General features: G+C 39.0%; 1 protein-coding gene across 2 annotated transcripts in view; it reads left to right on the forward strand.

Annotated features, from left to right (window-relative positions):
- The window catches only part of cacul1 (CDK2 associated cullin domain 1), a 92,249-nt gene that overhangs the window by 42,702 nt on the left and 30,870 nt on the right, over nt 1–18,677 (forward strand). Inside the window, exon 6 of one of the 2 annotated variants that reach the window (XM_059035711.1) lies at nt 10,367–11,317. The exons of the other annotated variant lie outside the window; for it this stretch is intronic. Coding sequence (XP_058891694.1) covers nt 10,367–10,596 — 230 coding nt within the window. The 3' untranslated portion in view covers nt 10,597–11,317. Of the gene's footprint in view, nt 1–10,366; nt 11,318–18,677 lie in introns of those variants that run through there. 2 annotated transcript variants of the gene reach the window in all.

Consider the following 18,677-nt stretch of genomic DNA (forward strand, 5'->3'; position numbering starts at 1 on the left):
TTTCGTTAACCAAGAATAGTACCAGTTTTAAAATAAAAATACATATTTATTATAACATGTGTTAAAGATCAGCTGGACCTGTATATCTTGCCTATTTGAAATGCACACCTATTAAGAGGTATTCTTTCAGCTACACTCACTGTAACCTGTCCCCCTGCAACACTCTTTCCCTAGCGGTTGTAATAAACACATCAATGAAAAAACACCACAAAGAACAGACGTTTTAAAACTAGGATGCGATGCCTCAACGAGAAAATGATGAAAGTGAATCTGAACAAGAAGAATACATTAGTTAAGAAAAATAATGCTCTTTAAAATGTGAATTTCCAATTTCTGTTTTGACATTTTTATTCCAACATCATAGTTAAATCAACTAAAGAACTACTGTTTTATTGGCTTTTACTTGTGAAAGTTCACCAGGAGAAACAGATACTTTTTCATCTCAACATCCAGTGTATCCAGTTCATGCTCCCTCCTGCAGCAATGCTGGTGCCCTGATTGAAATAAGCGGCTTATTGTGGGAACAGTAAAGCAGAATGGTTGCAAGTGGGAGCATGAACTGGACACACCACAATCCTTAAGAGAAATGATCTTTCACCTGGAGAACGCTCCCGAGTAAATTAACTGGACACACTGCGATCCTTAAGAGAAATGATCTTTCACCTGGAGAACGCTCCCGAGTAAATTAACTGGACACACTGCGATCCTTAAGAGAAATGATCTTTCACCTGGAGAAATCTCCCGAGTAAATTAACCGGACACACTACGATCCTTAAGAGAAATTATCTTTCACCTGGAGAAATCTCCAGAGTAAATGAACTGGACACACTACGGTCCTTAACCCTTTCCGGTCCATTTATTCAGCACGTGTCAGGCGCATCAGGTCCACTTTATTTTCACACGCACAGTTTATTTTAGACACGCTGTTTAAAAGTATTTTTTTTCGCAGTAAAACAGGTTTAAAAGGCACTGCATATCAACAGGACACTCAGTACTACATCTCCAGCCCCGCCCCACCCCTTGTTCGCTATATTTTTTACATACCTCGTAATAATAGTACATACCGATAAATCATCTCTTGATCACTCGTTTTATCACCAAACTCCTCAATAATGCGATCCAAGTCGTTATTTTATTACTATAACATCTAAAAAAAGCTCTGCAAATGTCTGTGATGTTCTCTGAGTGCTGGATGCGGAAGCAGCTATCTTCTTTGTTTATGTCCGTGTTATCTATGTGGTGTCGGGTCTATCAGTATTCACCCCTTTTTTAATTTTTTTTTTTTTTTCCGGTTTCACTCGGCTATTGAATGGTTTTCTCGGCTTTTTCTGGAGAAAAAACGACTAGAGACCTGTTTTTTGCGTCTTTTTGATGATGTCGGACAGGGTCCGACATTAGACCGGAAAGGGAAAATTGCGATGTCGGACCAGGTCCGACATAGGACCGCAAAGGATTAAGAGAAATGATCTTTCACCTGGAGAAATCTCCTGAGTAATTCCTTCCCCTGTTGGTTTATGACCATGATATGGGACTAAAGACTTTGAAAGAGTCATCAGTATGTTTAAAAATACGGGCAACACAAGACACATCAAACACTGCAGGGTGTTCTGTAACACCGTGCTGCTCCCTTTCAAATGCTTGAAGATGTACCAGTCTTGGCAGTCGTCACTGACGAAACTCAAAATGTCCCAATTGCTAATTCTATACTGCTTAAAGTATACCTCTGCAAAACCGTTATTGTAAGAGGGCCGAATGCAATGGGTGGGGAGGGGAGGTTTTTAGAACATGTGAAAATGGCTTTGTTGAGAATGATTACACCTTGATTTTACATTTATCTCAAGTCATATTAAACTTGGCACACTAACAACATTCTTGTCTGTCTATGTCACTCTTTATGTTGCACACTATTTATATTTATCTAGAGAACGGCTTACGCAGTTATGATAACATTCTTTACCACAAGGTATTGCACATATCTGAATCGGTGGTTATATGGATGCACGTGCAACACAGTCCTGACCCAAACTGAATGACTAAGTAACTAACCCTCAGTGATTTTCACCAAATACCCATCGAGGCTGTGACCTTGGATAGAAATCTGCAGTACAGTTTGTTCTCCAGAATAGTCTTCTCTTCTATTGAGTCAGTTCCCATGGAAACAGCAGCTATATTCTTGGATATTCACATTCAAAGCCTACAGTGCTTTACAAAATAAATAACTTGTTTTATATAAAGAAAGTGATTGTCTCTCTCAGTTTATGCTTATGAAGTAGGATGTTTATGCCGGGAATGTTCCAACAAACCTTCATCCTTATGATTCAGGACTGCAGAGAGAACCTGGTCGCTCACCATGCAGTTTTTCTTATTGATTCACACTACTCAAGTTTTCCAAGATTCAATTCATTTTATTTCTTTTGTTGAACAAACTTCAAAAAACAAACAAAAAAATTAAAAATATTTCTGATCCATGTCCATGATGCGTTTCAGCTTTTAGTTTTCATCAGGTGGTGAATATTATCAATTAGAGCACACCCTATTTATACAACTCTTCATTAATCACATTCAATTAGTTCAATTATTTACCAGTTTAAATAATTAGATAATTTACTAAAATCTTAATATTACAATATTATTAACACACAAACAGGGTTGTCAAAAGGATATTTGTTATCTTAATACAAACATACATAATTAACAATGACATACAAAAAGATATATCTTAAATAGCGTGACTAACCCTAAAACAGCTCTAATTCCATTTTAATCTATTACCAATTGAAGAGTCATTTACCTTATATCACAACAAGACTAGAAAACAGACGTTCGCTGGGCTTCATATGTTCAAACCTTATTATTAATTGGAGCACAATCTGTTGCTATACATCATTTTAATATGTAATCATATTCAATTAGAGATTTAGATTGATTACTAGTGTACTTGAATATATAAATTAGGTAAAACTTTATTAATTACAAAAGGATACTCTCAATACCATTAGATCCAATATATCACAACATGATTAGTAAAGATTTTAAAAATAATGATATAGGGCATAATTTATGAATTTCCAGCCAGTAATAAAGGTTAATCTAATTACAAAAGAGACACCTATCTTATTAATTATATCATTCTTAAATCTCCAACCAGTCACCACGAGACTTTAACCAGATTGCATTTACTAATATAAAATAAAGCTTCACATGAGATCCTTAATGAGAACTTTTCAAAAAATGATCATAAATGTCTTTAATACTGAATAGATTTCCTATATTAATGAAAATAATTACAAATATGAACTGAGGTCTAAGTTTTCGTTTTTAAAGTAAATATTCAGAATGCCTCCCTTCTCAATAATAATCTTACTATACGCCACCCTCTTTCTGGCACAAACATTTTCCAAACTGTAGGAAGAATTCAATAATTGATAATTTATTGTTTATCTGGGTTGATTAGTTCTCTTACTAGCAATATTCAATTGACATGTTACAAAGATCGAGGCTTTACTATGAACACACATTCACGCGCAGACACAAGGAATGTTCAATTTATAGTAGTATTTTATTAAGCACACAAATAATAAACAGAAATCATCAAAGGTAGAAAGTAAATATCTTAGTCTAAGCACAAAACACAATTCAAAAACTCTCATTGCCTTAACTTGACTAGCAGGCAATTGAAATATGACACTGCCTGTCTCCTCACACACCAGCAGGCTGTGACGTAGTAGCTTGCGCACACACGCGTGCACACACACGCACACAATTCCGAGAAAAAGTTTGTGAACCCCAATAATTATGGAAATTCCATAGTTTTACCATGATAGCCTTCTTGAATCAAAACCAGTCTTTTCTTAAATATCCAATAGGGTTTATATTAACCAATTCCATGTCTTTTGAAACAAAATGATGTATGAATTAGACAAACAGTGAGTAATTAAGATTCAGGGTATGTGAAAAAGTAAGTGAACCCCTGGTTTTATCAGCTCAGTTAAGGGGATAATTAGAATCAGGTGTTTAAATAATTAGGTAGATCTTCAGGGGTGAGTTTGGGAGGCCCCACCCTATATAAAGATCAGAAACTTTGTGAGTTTGGTCTTCACCATACAGGTGTGTGGAAACATGTCATGCCACGATCAAAAGAAATCTCTGAGGACCTCAGACAAACAGTTGTTGATGCTCATCAGTCTAGAAAAGGTTACAAAACCATTTCTAAGGATTTGGGGCTCCACCAATCCACTGTCAGACAGATAGTCTACAAATGGAGAAAGTTCAAGATCACAGTCAATCTACCCAGGAGCGGTTGTCCTACCAAAATCTCTCCAAGAACAAACCGGAAAATCATCAAGGAAGTCACAAAGAACCCCAGAGTAACATCCAAGGATCTGCAGGCCACTCTCACCTTGGCTAATGTGAGTGTTCATGACTCCACTATCAGAAAAAGACTGAACAAGAATGGTGTTCATGGAAGGATAGCCAGGAGGAAACCACTGCTCTCTAAAAAGAACATTGCTGCCCGTCTGAAGTTCGCCAAAGAGCACATAGATGATCCACAAGACTTCTGGAACAATGTTCTCTGAACAGACGAGTCAAAGGTACAACTTTTTGGCCTCAATGAGAAGCGTTATGTTTGGTGAAAACCAAACACTGTGTTCGAACAGAAGAACCTCATCCCAACCGTCAAGCATGGTGGTGGGAGTGTGAAGGTTTGGGGCTGCTTTGCTGCCTTGGGACCTGGACGGCTTGCCATCATTGACACAACCATGAATTCTGCATTGTATCAGAAGATTGTAGAGGAGAATGTCAGGCCATCCGTCCGTGAGCTGAATCTGAAACAAAAGTGGGTCATCCAGCAAGACAATGCTCCTAAACATACAAGCAGATCTATAAAAGAATGGCTGCAGAAGAAGAAATTCTGCGTTTTAGAATGGCCTAGTCAAAGTCCGGACCTAAACCCTGTCGAAATATTGTGGCAGGACCTGAAGCGAGCTGTCCATGCAAGGAAGCCCTCAAATGTCACAGAGTTGAAGCAGTTCTGTAAGGAGGAATGGGCCAAAATTCCTCAAAACCGATGTGAGAGACTGACCAACAGTTACAGGAAACGCTCAGTTGAAGTCATTGCTGCTCAAGGGGGTGCCACCAGTTACTGAATCTAAAGGATCACATACTTTTTTACACATGGATATTGAATGTTGAATCATTTGTGGATGAATAAATGTTGAAAAAGTATCATGTTTTTGTGTCATTTGTTTAATCAAGTTATCTGTATCTATTATTAGGACTTAGATTAAGATCTAATAACATTTTAGGTTTGAAATATGTGAAAATCCTTAGGGGTTGAGGCACTGTACAATCACAACCTCAACTGAGATAATGCAGACAATCCTAGAATATATCACATTTAGCTTATTAATGGTATATAGATTAAGTATATGGCAAGTTTACTTTTAAAGAAATTCTTCATACAACAATATGAGGTAGATTACTTATAGTTACTTCAAGTTTCACTTAAAGTTATTTCACACTCAAAGTGTGCAAATTAAATAATTAACAGTTCAGTTGTATGTGAATGTGTTACAATTAATTAATTTAGTTCCATGAAAGGAAAATGCAACTGGAATTATACTCGGCAGTTCCTTGAAGCTTAGACTTTTGGTCTGCTGGCTTGGAAACTCAGTCTTTTTAAGTGTCCAGTACAAAAACTCTCCTCTCCGCAACAAAGTCTTCAATCCCACGTTGGATCAAACTCGGCAACAAAGGTTTCAATTCTTAGAATCAACAAACAGCTGCAACAGTCTTCAGTCCTCAGTATAGGATCCACAACAGCGCCCGTCCACTCTGTCCTCTTTGCTGAATATTTTAGCTACGCAGGTAGCAGGGCACAGTTTCTTTTGGATACTGTGGTTTTAGGTGTACACTGGTTTGTCTGATAAGTCTCTGTAAGTTTTACGGCAGTCCTTCAGCCGGGCCTCAGTCTCGTTGTTTGTGGTCATTGAGTCCCAGAGTTGCAGCTTTGCTTAGACAGCACCTTGTTTAGCATTCGATGTGGAGCGCAAAATGTTCAGTTTGCGTAGATATTGATAATCTTTCTCACTCTTCTAAATAGCCACTTTCATGAGATAATCTTGCCTTTTTTAAAACTCACTGTCCTTTGATGTTTTAATGTCCTTTTCAACTGGGGCATCGCTAGTTTATGTCTTCCTTCCATCCAAATGATTGTTCTTGCATGTGTGAATTATCTGTATATAATTCAACTGTCTGCTCAGCCTAATCCAGTTCAGGTGCTGGTCCTCTAATCAGTAGGTCACATAGTTCAGTATGTCTGCTAGGAACCAAGGGGCCCTTTTTGTTAAGATACAGCAGTTAGCTTTTTTCCTAAGACACAAAAGTTTCATTAATTAGTCCAGTTATATCACGTTCATGTATTATCATATTCAGAGAATATGTCCCACAAAACCAATAAATTTCAAACTGGATGCTGAACCATGCTTCATCTTTTGGTAATGTCTGGCAATTGCATAATCTAAATTATAATTACGAATAGCTGCCTTATGTTCCGCTATTCAAATTTTAAGATTAATTTTTGTTTGACCAATATATGCTAAGCTGCAAGGGCATTTTAGCATATAAATGACATGAGTTGTGTTACAATTAATCAATCCTTGAATTTTGTATTTTTTACCTGTTTGTGGATGGTTAAAATACTTAGTGTTTTGAGTGTTATAGTAGTGTATGCATTTGCCACAACGATCATTTCCTTATGTGGTTGTCGTTAGCCAATTACAACTAGAAGGTGATTTATACATAGAACTAACTAATTAATCTTTCATATTTTTGCCTCTTTTTTTTTTTAAAACAAAATCTTGGTGGAATAGTAACCAGTGAACTAAGTTGAGGATCACATTGCAATATTGTCCAATTTTTCAAAATCATTTTTTTAACCTCATTGGAAAAATGATTATATTCAATGACAAAAGACATTCTTGATTGATTCTATTAGATCTATTTGTTTAATTTTTCCACTCTATTATAGGACGTTTTTAATGTTATGCTGTTATATCCTCTAGATAAAAAATGGTTCTGCATGTCCAAAGCTTTTATTTTATAATCTGCTGTATCGCTACAAATGTGTTTTAAGTATAAAAATTGCCCATATGGTATATTGGAAATCATATGTTTAGGGTCATCACTTTTCGCATGCAGAATCGTATTTCTATCGGTTGCTTTTCGTGTGTGTCGGGGTCCAATACAAATCCACTATATATCGAGGGCCGCGATATAGCGAGAGACCCATAGAAATACAAATAGGCTAATAACAAATAGTGTACAACCACTCTCTCGTTTTATCGGGGGCGTCAGGGTCCAATATAAATCGTCTACGCAACCTGCTTTTTCTAATTTTTCGTATAAAAAGCAGCACACTGTTTTAATTCATACTGCGGAGGCTAATTACTTCTGATCAACTTAAGTCTCCAATTAATTTCACGAATCTTCCTCTCCTTTCTCAAATGCCCAAACCCGCTGCATTGAAAGAATCCATTCCCAACATAGGAGGCCTGTTGCTAGGGAGCTGACGTCACTGCCCTGTGACTTTTGCTAGTGCATTGCTTAAAAAAACGCTACAGCAAGTAGATATTTAATTTGCTTTGTGTTATTGGGCAATGCATGTGTATATGATAACAGTACGATATTAATGCTTTGTTTTTAATTGTTTTGTATGTTTTTGTTTGTGATGTGCAGTACGAAATAAAACAAACAGTAATTCTAAGTAGCCTATATATATTGCAGCTAAGGCATGCGCAGTTAAGAAACCCTTTAGTCTTGATTTTTAAAATGCATAATAACTAGGGCTTCTGGTTTTCGGTGCTTTACCCCGACTTTTCTACTCTCCTTTTAAAAATTCAATTGATACCTGTTAAGCCATTGGTGTATCTCAGTCACAACTAAGAAACGTGTTAGTGAAATAACTAAATTGGCTTTTAAATTGGCCAAGCCTTAATTATTGATTAACAAGCAGAACGTACAAATGAGATTGCAACATGTTAATAAGCGATTCATCTTTATTAAAAGCTAAAATGAAAGCCCTAAGCCCATTTAGTTGTTTCATAGAAAAACTCTGTAAATTAAATTAATTCTACCATTAACGCATTTCTCAGTTGTGATTTAAGATCTATACGAAAGGCTTAATAAGTATCAACTGAATTTTAAAGGAGAGTAGAAAATCAGAAGCCCTACTAATAACCTAATAGAGACAGTGGTGTCTGTTTGGATTCATCTAAACAGCACTGTACATTCATTCTATATTAACCCTGCTAGCTTGTCCCCTCAGTGGTCATGTAGACAATCTGGGTTAGAAATACCAGAGCAACATTATTATAGGTTTTTCTCAATTGGTAAAATACATCAATCAAAACCCTCCACATAAACCCTAAAACATGTATAGAAATATCTAACCTGCTAACACAAATTAGATCATGCATTCACTAGTAAACACACACATAGCAAAACTGTGAACAAACCCTCTAATTCTGTGAACTCATTCCTAACGCACCCGTTATGGGAGTGATTCCTCCTCAAAATGTGGGTTCAATCTTGTTCAATTGCCAACAATCCGCTCATTTATTTCAACAAATGTTCCACACATGGAAACTCAATCGGCACTACTTAATAACAAAAAAAAAATTACATGAGAATTCTGTATAAAAGGTCTATATCAAAGGAAACACTCCCCCCCCCCCAAGAGATTTTTATTTATTTTATTTATTTATTTATTTATTTATTTATTAGCAGAAAGGTCGAGACAGCGATAGGCGAGTACACTAGTACAAAGGCCCTTCTGAGAGGAATAGTGAAAGAGTAAAGGAATTAGCATCTTCAAATAGACAGCAAGGAGACTGCATGCCATTTCTAGCCAATGGTCAATGTACTTATTATAAATATATACTGTACTGCATAGACATCAGTGCTCAACCCACCCAATACAAATAAAGGGCAGAAACGGGTATTAACTGAAAATATTTAAAGGGTTACTATAACAGTTTAGCAGTTACTGTTCCTATGTTAAGAACCATTGCATTTTACTTTGGATGATGTAATATAACTTTGTGCTTGATGTATTGATGCGAGTATTATGTTTTGCAAGGTGTGTGAAATAGATTTGACATACACACTACATTTTGCAAATATGTGATGCGTTTTGAAAATGTGCAAAGTGTTTTGGCATTTGTGTTAAGTGTTTTGATAATTGTTTTGGAGTATACAAAATTTGTGTTTTATCAATTGAGAAAAAAACAAACAAACTGTAAGATCCACTGCTGGTAATATATTTAAAATATAACTGTTGATAATAAGTGTAATTACACGGGGATGTTGGCTTGACAGGACTGATGGACATGCAGGCAGAGGATCCAGGGAGCCTGTTGTGAGTCATCTTTTTGAAGGCATTTGAACTGAGACTCTGGTAAACTAATCAAATGAAACAGATGCTGTGGGCAGAATAGGACTAAAAGTGGGGATCAAAGGTGCACGTTAACTTAATGGTGCAGATTTAAAGTGCATCTATAACTTGTGCTGTTTTGTATACAGAATCCAGCCAAGCAACTACTATTAGCCGTTTGCCATTGCCTGTTGTTGTTCATCCGTGACCTGAAAAAGAAATGTCTGAAAAGGCTATTGCACAAATCAAAACAAGGTGCTGCAGCATATTCTGCACTAAATCCATGTTCCTTTGATCTTCCCATCTAATAAGGAACTCTCTCTCAGGTTAAAATACTTCTGTGCCCTCCAGAGCACATTCATTTTGCTGTGTCCTTCCCAGTGTGTGATGCTGGCGAGCAGCAACAGTGTTGGTAGCAAGTAAACAAGCAGCGAATTCCCGAGCGTGAAGCAACAGTGACAGCAGCTGCTGAGAGCAGTTTGTGGAAGATTGCAGCTATCTACCTGAAATAAATTATCGGATCAGTAACAACCTTGCCAATAACACCCTCACCCTATGGGATTTATTACTATCTTTTAATGTATTTCTGCCTTTGTGCAGCTCCCAGTCACAATTTCACTTCAGCTGACATAGAGTTTAATTCAAGCTTCTACATAGTAGTAAGCATAGCTCTCTCGAAGTGAAAGCTGTGTCTTGGGTATACACCTAAAATAATATTTTTCATAGCCTGAAAAATCCTTGTTGAAGACATATAGTAAATAAAGACGGATCTTCATGCATACTTGTAGGTATTGAGATGAACCAGGGAAAAGCGCTTATAATATTCTATGTTTCTACCATGTCGTGTTTTTTTTTTTGTAGTTTAATTTAGTCGTTGCCAGTTACTTTTATTATTTTCAATTTTAATAATTTGATATGTCCAATTATTTGTAGGCTCAGCTCACCGCTACCATCCCTGCGCTGACTCAGGAGCGCCGAAGATGAACACACACTGTCCTCTGAAGCGTGTGCCGGCAGCCGACTGCTTTTTTTCACACTGCGGACTCACCATGCAGCCACCCAAGAGCTACAGCGTCGGAGGACAACGCAGCTCTTGGGCAGCTTACAGGCAAGCCTGCTGCACCTGGCCAGACTACAGGGATTGCTGGTGCACGGTGAGCTGAGGACACCCTGGCCGACCTAAACCCCCCTCCCCCCGGGCGACGCTCGGCCAATTGTGCGCCATCCCCTGGGAGCTCCCTCCCGTCCACGGTCGGCTGTGGAATAGCCTGGACTTGAACTGGCGACGTCCAGGCTATAGAGTGCATTCTGCACTCCATGCAGGGCACCTTTACTGGATGCGCCACTTGGGAGCCCCCCTACCATGTCTTTTAAAAATAATGAAAAATCTAGGGACCCATACAAAGATGGGATATCTACAGAACAGACTGACGTGAACATAGCTCCTTCTGTAGATAGCACATCTTTTTATAGATCTGATCTGTTTATTCGAACGGATATTTTGGGTCAGATCAGATACCATTTACTAGCAATGCAGACGGGACACAGTTCATTTAACATTAAACTCCTGCCCCCTGATCATTTAAATACTATACTTAATTGAGGGTACTGTAGTTTTGAAACCCAGGACTGGACTTACTTAACTTAGTTTCCTATAAGTTTTATCTTAGAATTTTGATTGCGCATAATGGTTTGGATATGTAACTTGAAAAAAAAAAAAAGCATGACTTGATTTGAAAAAATATGGCAGTTAATGATTGACAAGGTGGTCCAGATATTCTGAATGTTATGTTAGTGACTACAATGACTTTAATGAAATTTGTCATGTCTTTTTTTCTGTATTAAACTTTACCCTTGCAGCACTCCAGAGATTGGAGCAATATATACAGATCGTTTTTTTTCGGTTTACTGAGTTATGGTGTAACTGTAGTTCTCAGACATTATTAATTCTTCATTGGCATGGATTTAAAGCCCTAGTTAGCAATCCTGTATTTTTATTAAAACCAGTGCATGCTCATACAGAGGGTCCTCCATAATCACATAATAATCGCACAGTATAAAACCGAGAGATAATGATTGGTGCCATTTATCGGACTGACACGAGGGTCCTGTATATACTTAACAAGGACCCTAGAAATATACAGTACCATAAGAAGTGTGGGGAAGGGCCTTGTTAAACTGCTACAATGCTTGTCACTGGTTGCAAAGCTTGCCTATACTTAGGTAGCTGGTTGGAGATTGAAACTTCTTTCCTGTTGGCCTCAGAGCCATTGCTGAAGTTGGCTTCAATCTGAAACCCTGTACCAAGAAGAGCAAAAGCTTACAAAGCTGTCTCTGCTGCACTCAGTCAGGAGAATAGAAAGCTTACAAAGCTGTCTCTGCTGCACTCAGTCAGGAGAATAGAAAGCTTACAAAGCTGTCTCTGCTGCACTCTGTCTGGAGAATAGGAGGCTGTCATTTTTTGTGCTTGGTTTACAAGGTGTACACTGGAAATGCTCCAAGTGACCTTACATCTCTGTTAGAGTAACTCTACCTATGCATTAATATCAAATGATGTGCCTACTTTTAAAATCCCTAGATTGAGATCTAATATGGGCAGGCATGCCTTTGTACATCCAGCATCTCATCTTTTGAAACTCATTGCCTTCGAACATAAAAACAGCCACTTCACAACCTTTTAAAATCACTCATAAATATGTATTATAAATCTGACAAGGGTTGCACATCCTGAAAATACTGACTATAGCCAGGATCATGTGAACTGGAATTGTTCTATTTATATGCCTTTATGTTGTATTCCTGTTTTCATGAATGTCTTAAGTGTTTTTGTCCTGTTTTGAATGAGTGGTCTGCTTTTGCTGTTGATTTTATAATGTTGTTTCTTGCTGCCTTCTCTTGCCATGACACCCTTGTAAATGGGATGTATATATCAAGGGTTCTATCCTAGTTTAAATAAATACATTTGCAATTTGAAATTATATCTCGAGCATTTCATATTTACAGGGTTATATAAACACTGACTGCTGATTTCCATTACACGAGAGTAGATGTTAAAACTTCATGCTGATCTGAACTCCGCTCTCGCCAAGATAAGCACCAACTAAGACGTAGCTTTACAGTAAACTAATGTGATCCATCTGTGTCTCCATCCATTTGCGCTTCCTTCCATATGATGATGTAGATATCCTTCTGTCTGGTGTTGATGGCTGAAGTGTAATGCTGGCTCCAGGGATCAGCTTATTGCCTCCCTAGCGCATCAGCACACACAACGGCTGCGATGCTGGCTCCGGGGATCAACCACAGTGCGGTCTCCCCAACGCATCAGCATGACAACCGTCTGGATTGAGCTAAGTAGGGTACATCTCTGGGGTCTTCAAGTGGGCACCTTCCATCCTCGGTGATTCGTCGACTAGCCCACGACACCTCAAGAGGGCTCGACGGTGATTCTGGCGTCCCAGCATCACCCCCCTCAGTCCCCTACTAAACTCAGCCCAGCTTACTTACCTGTACATCAGCTTTCCTTTCTATTGTGCTTGAGATCCCCAGCCAGAATCTTTCCATCTCAACCACAGCCAGTTGCTGCTCCTCTCTGCTGCTTCAGATAAATTCTTCACTGTGCGACGCAACTCTTGGCCACTGAATCCGACGTCTCTGAGAAACCGGGTTGTAGAGTGTGCCACAAATCCTCGACAACCCACCTCCACTGGGTAAACCCGGACTCTCCGTCCTCGCTGTTCCGCTTCAGAGGCTAGTTGAGCATACCTCAGTTTCTTCCTCTCATACGCCTCATCTACAGCATCCTCCCATGGCACTGTTAACTCTACCAGGTGAACAAGGCGTGCTGATCCAGACCACAAGACAATATCTGGTCGAAGGTTAGTGGTGGCAATCTCAGGTGGAAAAATAAGCCGTTGACCAACATCTGCCAGCATTTTCCAGTCTCTAGCAGCTTCCAGTTGTTCTGGGCGAGGCTTGGTTTTAACACCTTTTCTTGGTGGTTGCTCTCCTGGGTGGAGGAATGTTGTCTTTTGTGTGTAATGTTTTGATGGAACAGGTGGCAACTTATTAGTAGTGTTACGCTTGTCTTCCAATGCTAATGCCAAACATCGCAGCACCTGGTCATGGCGCCAAGTAAACCGTCCTTGGCTAAGAGCCACTTTACATCCTGTCAAAATGTGCCTTAATGTTGCAGGTGATGAACACAAAGGACATGAGGGATCCTCTCCTACCCAGAGGTTTAGGTTCTGTGGTGATGGGAGAACATCATATGTTGACCTGATGAGGAAACTGATCCTGCTCTGTTCCATTGACCATAGGTCTTGCCAGCCAATCTTGCGTTGTTCCACACTCTCCATCTCATCCATTCTCCCTGCTTGGCCTGGGAAATGGCCATTATACGCCTCATCCTCTCCTCCTGCTTTTGCACCTTGTTGACTACCAGCTTCCTCCATTGAGCTGGGGCTGCCTTGTGCCATGTAGGAGGAGCTGAACTGAGACCAAGACCCCCTCTTCCATACTGAACTTGCCCCATGATATCACCAATTCGAAGGGCAGCCTTTGCATCCTCCACAGCTTTCTTTGCCGCCCACTTTCTTCCAGTTTTCAACAAAGGTGCTGCCTCCATTACGCATTTGTCACGTGGCTCTACTAATGTCATTTCCAGTCTGACCTTGGCGCACTTAAACTCCTCGGTTAGAGCGGAGACTGGTAGCTGCAGTATTCCTTTACCATAAAGTCCCACTCTACTGAGGCAGCGAGGAACTCCCAACCATTTCCTGATATATGAACTGATTAAAGCTTCCAGCTTCTCTACTGTTGTCAAAGAAACCTCGTACACAGTCAGTGGCCACAGCAAACTCGGCAGTAGACCAAACTGAAAGCACCAGAGTTTTAGTTTGCCTGGTAAAGCGCTGCTGTCTATGCTCTTCAACCCTTCCACTGCTTGTTGTCTAACTTCTCCCACACGAACTGTGTCCTTTAGACCTCCGTCGTACCATCTCTCAAGACTCTTCACTGACTTCTCAGACACTGTTGGTATTGCCTCACCATTAATGAAGAACATTTTATTTACTACTTTACCTTTAATTATAGAGATGCTCCTTGATTTAGTGGGCTTGAATTGCATTCGTGCCCATTCAATGTTATTGGTTAATTTGCCCAATAACCGATTAGTGCAGGCTACTGTTGTAGTCATGGTTGTCATGTCATCCATGTATGCTCGAATTGGTGGTAGTCGCATTCCAGAAGCCAAGCGCTCTCCTCCCACTACCCATTTTGAAGCCCTAATGATTACTTCCATTGCCATGGTAAAAGCCAGTGGAGAAATGGTGCATCCTGCCATTATTCCAACCTCTAGGCATTGCCATGTAGTGCTGAATTCTGAAGTTGAAAAACTAAATTGCAAATCTCCAAAGTAGGCTTTCACTAAGTTTGTTATTGTCATCGGTACACTGAAAAAATCAAATGCTGCTAAATGTGTTGCTCAACTTAACAACAACAACAAAAAGAAACAACACTCAGTGCGTTTACATGAGCATAAGAATTCCGATATCAAAAGTCATGTAAACACAGTTTTCGGAAAATGTATCGGAATATTCCTTAGGCCAGGAAAAGAGCACCTAAAAATTTCCGATTCAATTCCAAAAATGAATCAAATGTATATCATGTAAACGCACTTTTCGGAAAACGTATTCTGATAGCGTTCTGCACATGTGCAAACTTTGCCCTTCATTCCTGTACGTGGTTTTAGAAAACAGAAGATAATAATAATATGTATTCAGTCTGCGTGGATCCATTTGCTTCGTTGAATCGTATTTTGTAATATACTTATACTTGCTAGAACCGAAGTCATTGTGTTTTATCTTGCTTTTAATTGTATTAATACTTGTACTGTGATTCTTGAAATGTATTTTTGTTTACGACCAAGTCGCCCTGGATAAGGGCGTCTGCTCAGAAATAAATAAATAAATTAATAATAATAATAATAATAATAGTAAGTTAGGGATAAAGTAATATTTGTCCGTATGTATTTTTTTAATATCCCATACTGAAACAGTACATTTTTTCCAGCTTTAAAATGACGTGATAATTTAAAATAATTTCTCCAAAAGAAACTGGTAATATAGAACAGGATGAGCTGTTGGAAAGGCTGATTGCACATTGTGGGGAATCTGAATAGAGGTATAGGATAGTAATCTTTGAATTTAAGACCTGACACTTCGATAAAGCACTTGTTATTGGATTGGTCTCCGTTCTATCGCAGAAAAAATGTCCGGTCTGTTCAAATCGTACTTGGGGTACTACAGTACTTTGCATGCGAAAATATCCTGCGTTTTCCGAAAACTTCAATCCATGTATACAGCTGAATTCTAATTAGACTTTTTATCGTTAATCATGTAAACACAGAAAAGCGACGTTTTAAGAAAATCCGTTTTCTGATTCAGTTTTCCGAAAACATTAGTTTTCAGAAAACACTTTGTCATGTAAACGTACTGACTGTTACATTGGTCTCTGCCATTGACCTGCACAGTAGATCTTTGTGCAGAATGCTGGGTGTGAATTTTGTTGTTTTGTTATTAATGAATCACCCTTTTATGTTAAACATTTCCCAGATAATGCTGTGAGAATGCCCTAGAGCTGAAATCAAGCCAAAAGCTTTGACAGGGTTGAGAATGCAGGCACTTTCCAAATATCAAATACAGTAGAAACACTCGTAGCTGCTATGCGTCTGCAAAATCACAAGGTGGCCCATGTGAGTCACAAGCTGTGAAATGTTATTACAGTCCACCCTCGCTATAATGAACCTTTTGGGGTCCAAGCCTTTTATTTGTTATATCGAGGGGTTCGTTATAGCGAAAGGACAATCAAAGTGAAGGATAAACTGTTGGAGTAAGTTAATGAGATGAGATGAGATGGTGAATAAAAATAGAATTACATGTACTTGTTCATTTCCTGTATGCAGTATTCTGCTTTTGTTTTATCCGATTCATTAAAGAATTAAAACGCAGAAAAAAAGCACAAATCCCAAATTAAAGCTGAACTTTTATTCAAAATCAGTCTGACATGAATCTTTTCAAAGTGCACCAAATCTTAATCCAACATGCAAGAATCCCAAACTGGAGTTTTTTTTTATTCCAAATCAACCCGACATGAAAAGTTAATCAGATCCTCAGTATCGTTTTACGTCGTTTTTTTTTTTTTTTTTGCTTTGCCATATGATTGCTGAACAAGCCAAAAAACTAGTACTTTTTGACAACCTATATTCACGACAGAAATATGTCTGCGTTAGTACTTTTTTCAGACAATCAATATAGCGTCCGGCTTTGTTGCAACATAATAAAATGATTTTCGTTTAGGAGGCATAGTTACACAGCGCGCATTTCTTAAAACAAGAGAGTTGACTTCACTGCAGAGGTGGCATGACCCTGTGCGTACAGACCGGGATGTTGACAGTGTGTGTATATTATAACAAAAATCCTTAACGCTATAAGAATGAGCCTTCAGGCGATTCAGGGCCAAACTCAATCTTATTACACTCATAAATTATCAAAGACAATCTGCCAGTTGTTAACTAACAATTAACAGGTCATTGGGGGCCACGACCTACACCGCTAAAACTAATACATTTTTTAAAGGAATCTCAGGGTGGAACTGCTCTCTCTGTTTATTCACTTCTCTCTCTGCTTTATAACAATAACAACAAACACCCCTTGTCACTGTTCGTTAGTCCCCCCCAATCACCAGCCGCTCCTGTGGTCCGTGCCTATCGCCCATAGGCTGTTCGACTGATGTGAAACACAGCCCCTCCTACTCCAAACGTCCCTGCACGTCACAGACCTCATACGTTACAATATTATCTTTTTTTTATTTTTCATTTTTTTTTATTTGGGGTCCAGTGACCAGGTTCGTTATAATAAAGGGCATTATAGCGAGGTTACAGCATTGTTTACTACTGTATTTTAAGAAAATAATAATTCAAGCAAAGAGAAATATGTGTATACAGTGCCGTGAAAAAGTATATTTTTGACACGTTAAAAAGTATATTTTGAATGTAAAAAGTATATTTTTGAATGTTATCGGATCTTCAACCAAAACCTAATATTAGATAAAAGGGACCCTGAGTGAACAAATAACACAAAAAATTGATACATATTTCATTTATTTATTAAAGAAAGTTATGCAACACCCAATGCTCCGTGTGAAAAAGTAATCACCCCCTTAGACTCAATAACTGGTTATGCCACCTTTAGCAGCAATAACTGCAACCATACGCTTCCTTTAGTTATTGATTAGTCTCCCACAGCGCCGTGGAGGAATTTTGGCCCACTCCTCCTTGCAGAACTGCTTCAACTCAGTGACATTTGTGGGTTTTCGAGCCTGAACTGCTCGTTTTCAGGTCCTGCCACAACATCTCAATGGGGTTAAGGTCTGGACATTGACTAGGCCATTCTAAAACTTTAAATTTCTTGTTCTTCAACCATTCTGATGTAGACTTGCTTGTGTGTTTCGGATCATTGTCTTGCTGCATGACCCAGCTATCGCTTCAGCTTCAGCTCACGGACAGATGGCCTGACATTCTCCTGTAGAATTCTCTGATACAGAGCAGAATTCATGGTTCCTTCAATGATGGCAAGGCGTCCAGGTCCTGATGCAGCAAAGCATCCCCAAACCATGACACTACCACCAACATGCTTGACCGTTGGTATGAGGTTCTTACTTTGGAATGCAGTTTTTAGTTTTCGCCAGACATAACTGGGCCCATGTCGGCCAAAAAGTTCCACTTTTGACTCATCTGTCCATAGAACATTGTTCCAGAACTCTTGAGGATCATCCAGGTGCTTTTTGGCAAACTTGAGACAAGCATTCATGTTCTTCTTAGTGAACAATGGTTTCCGCCTTGCTACTCTGCCATGAATCCCATTTTTGCCCAGTGTGTTTCTGATGGTGGAATCATGAACACTGACCTTAGCCGAGACGAGAGAGGCCTGCAGATACCTGGATGTTGTTCTAGGGCTCTTTGTGACTTCCTGGACGATTTTACGCCTTGCATGACGGCCACTCCTGGGAAGATTCACTACTGTCCCAAACTTTCTCCATTTGGACAATATGGCTCTGACTGTGGTTCGGTGGAACCCCAGAGCCTTAGAAATGGCTTTGTAACCCGTTCCAGACTGATAGGCATCAACAACTTTTTTTTCCGGAGGTCTTCAGGAAGTTATTTTGTTCGTGGCATGATTATTATTAT

The sequence above is a fragment of the Acipenser ruthenus genome, chromosome 13 (genome assembly GCF_902713425.1).
Source record: "Acipenser ruthenus chromosome 13, fAciRut3.2 maternal haplotype, whole genome shotgun sequence".
Lineage (NCBI taxonomy): Eukaryota > Metazoa > Chordata > Actinopteri > Acipenseriformes > Acipenseridae > Acipenser > Acipenser ruthenus.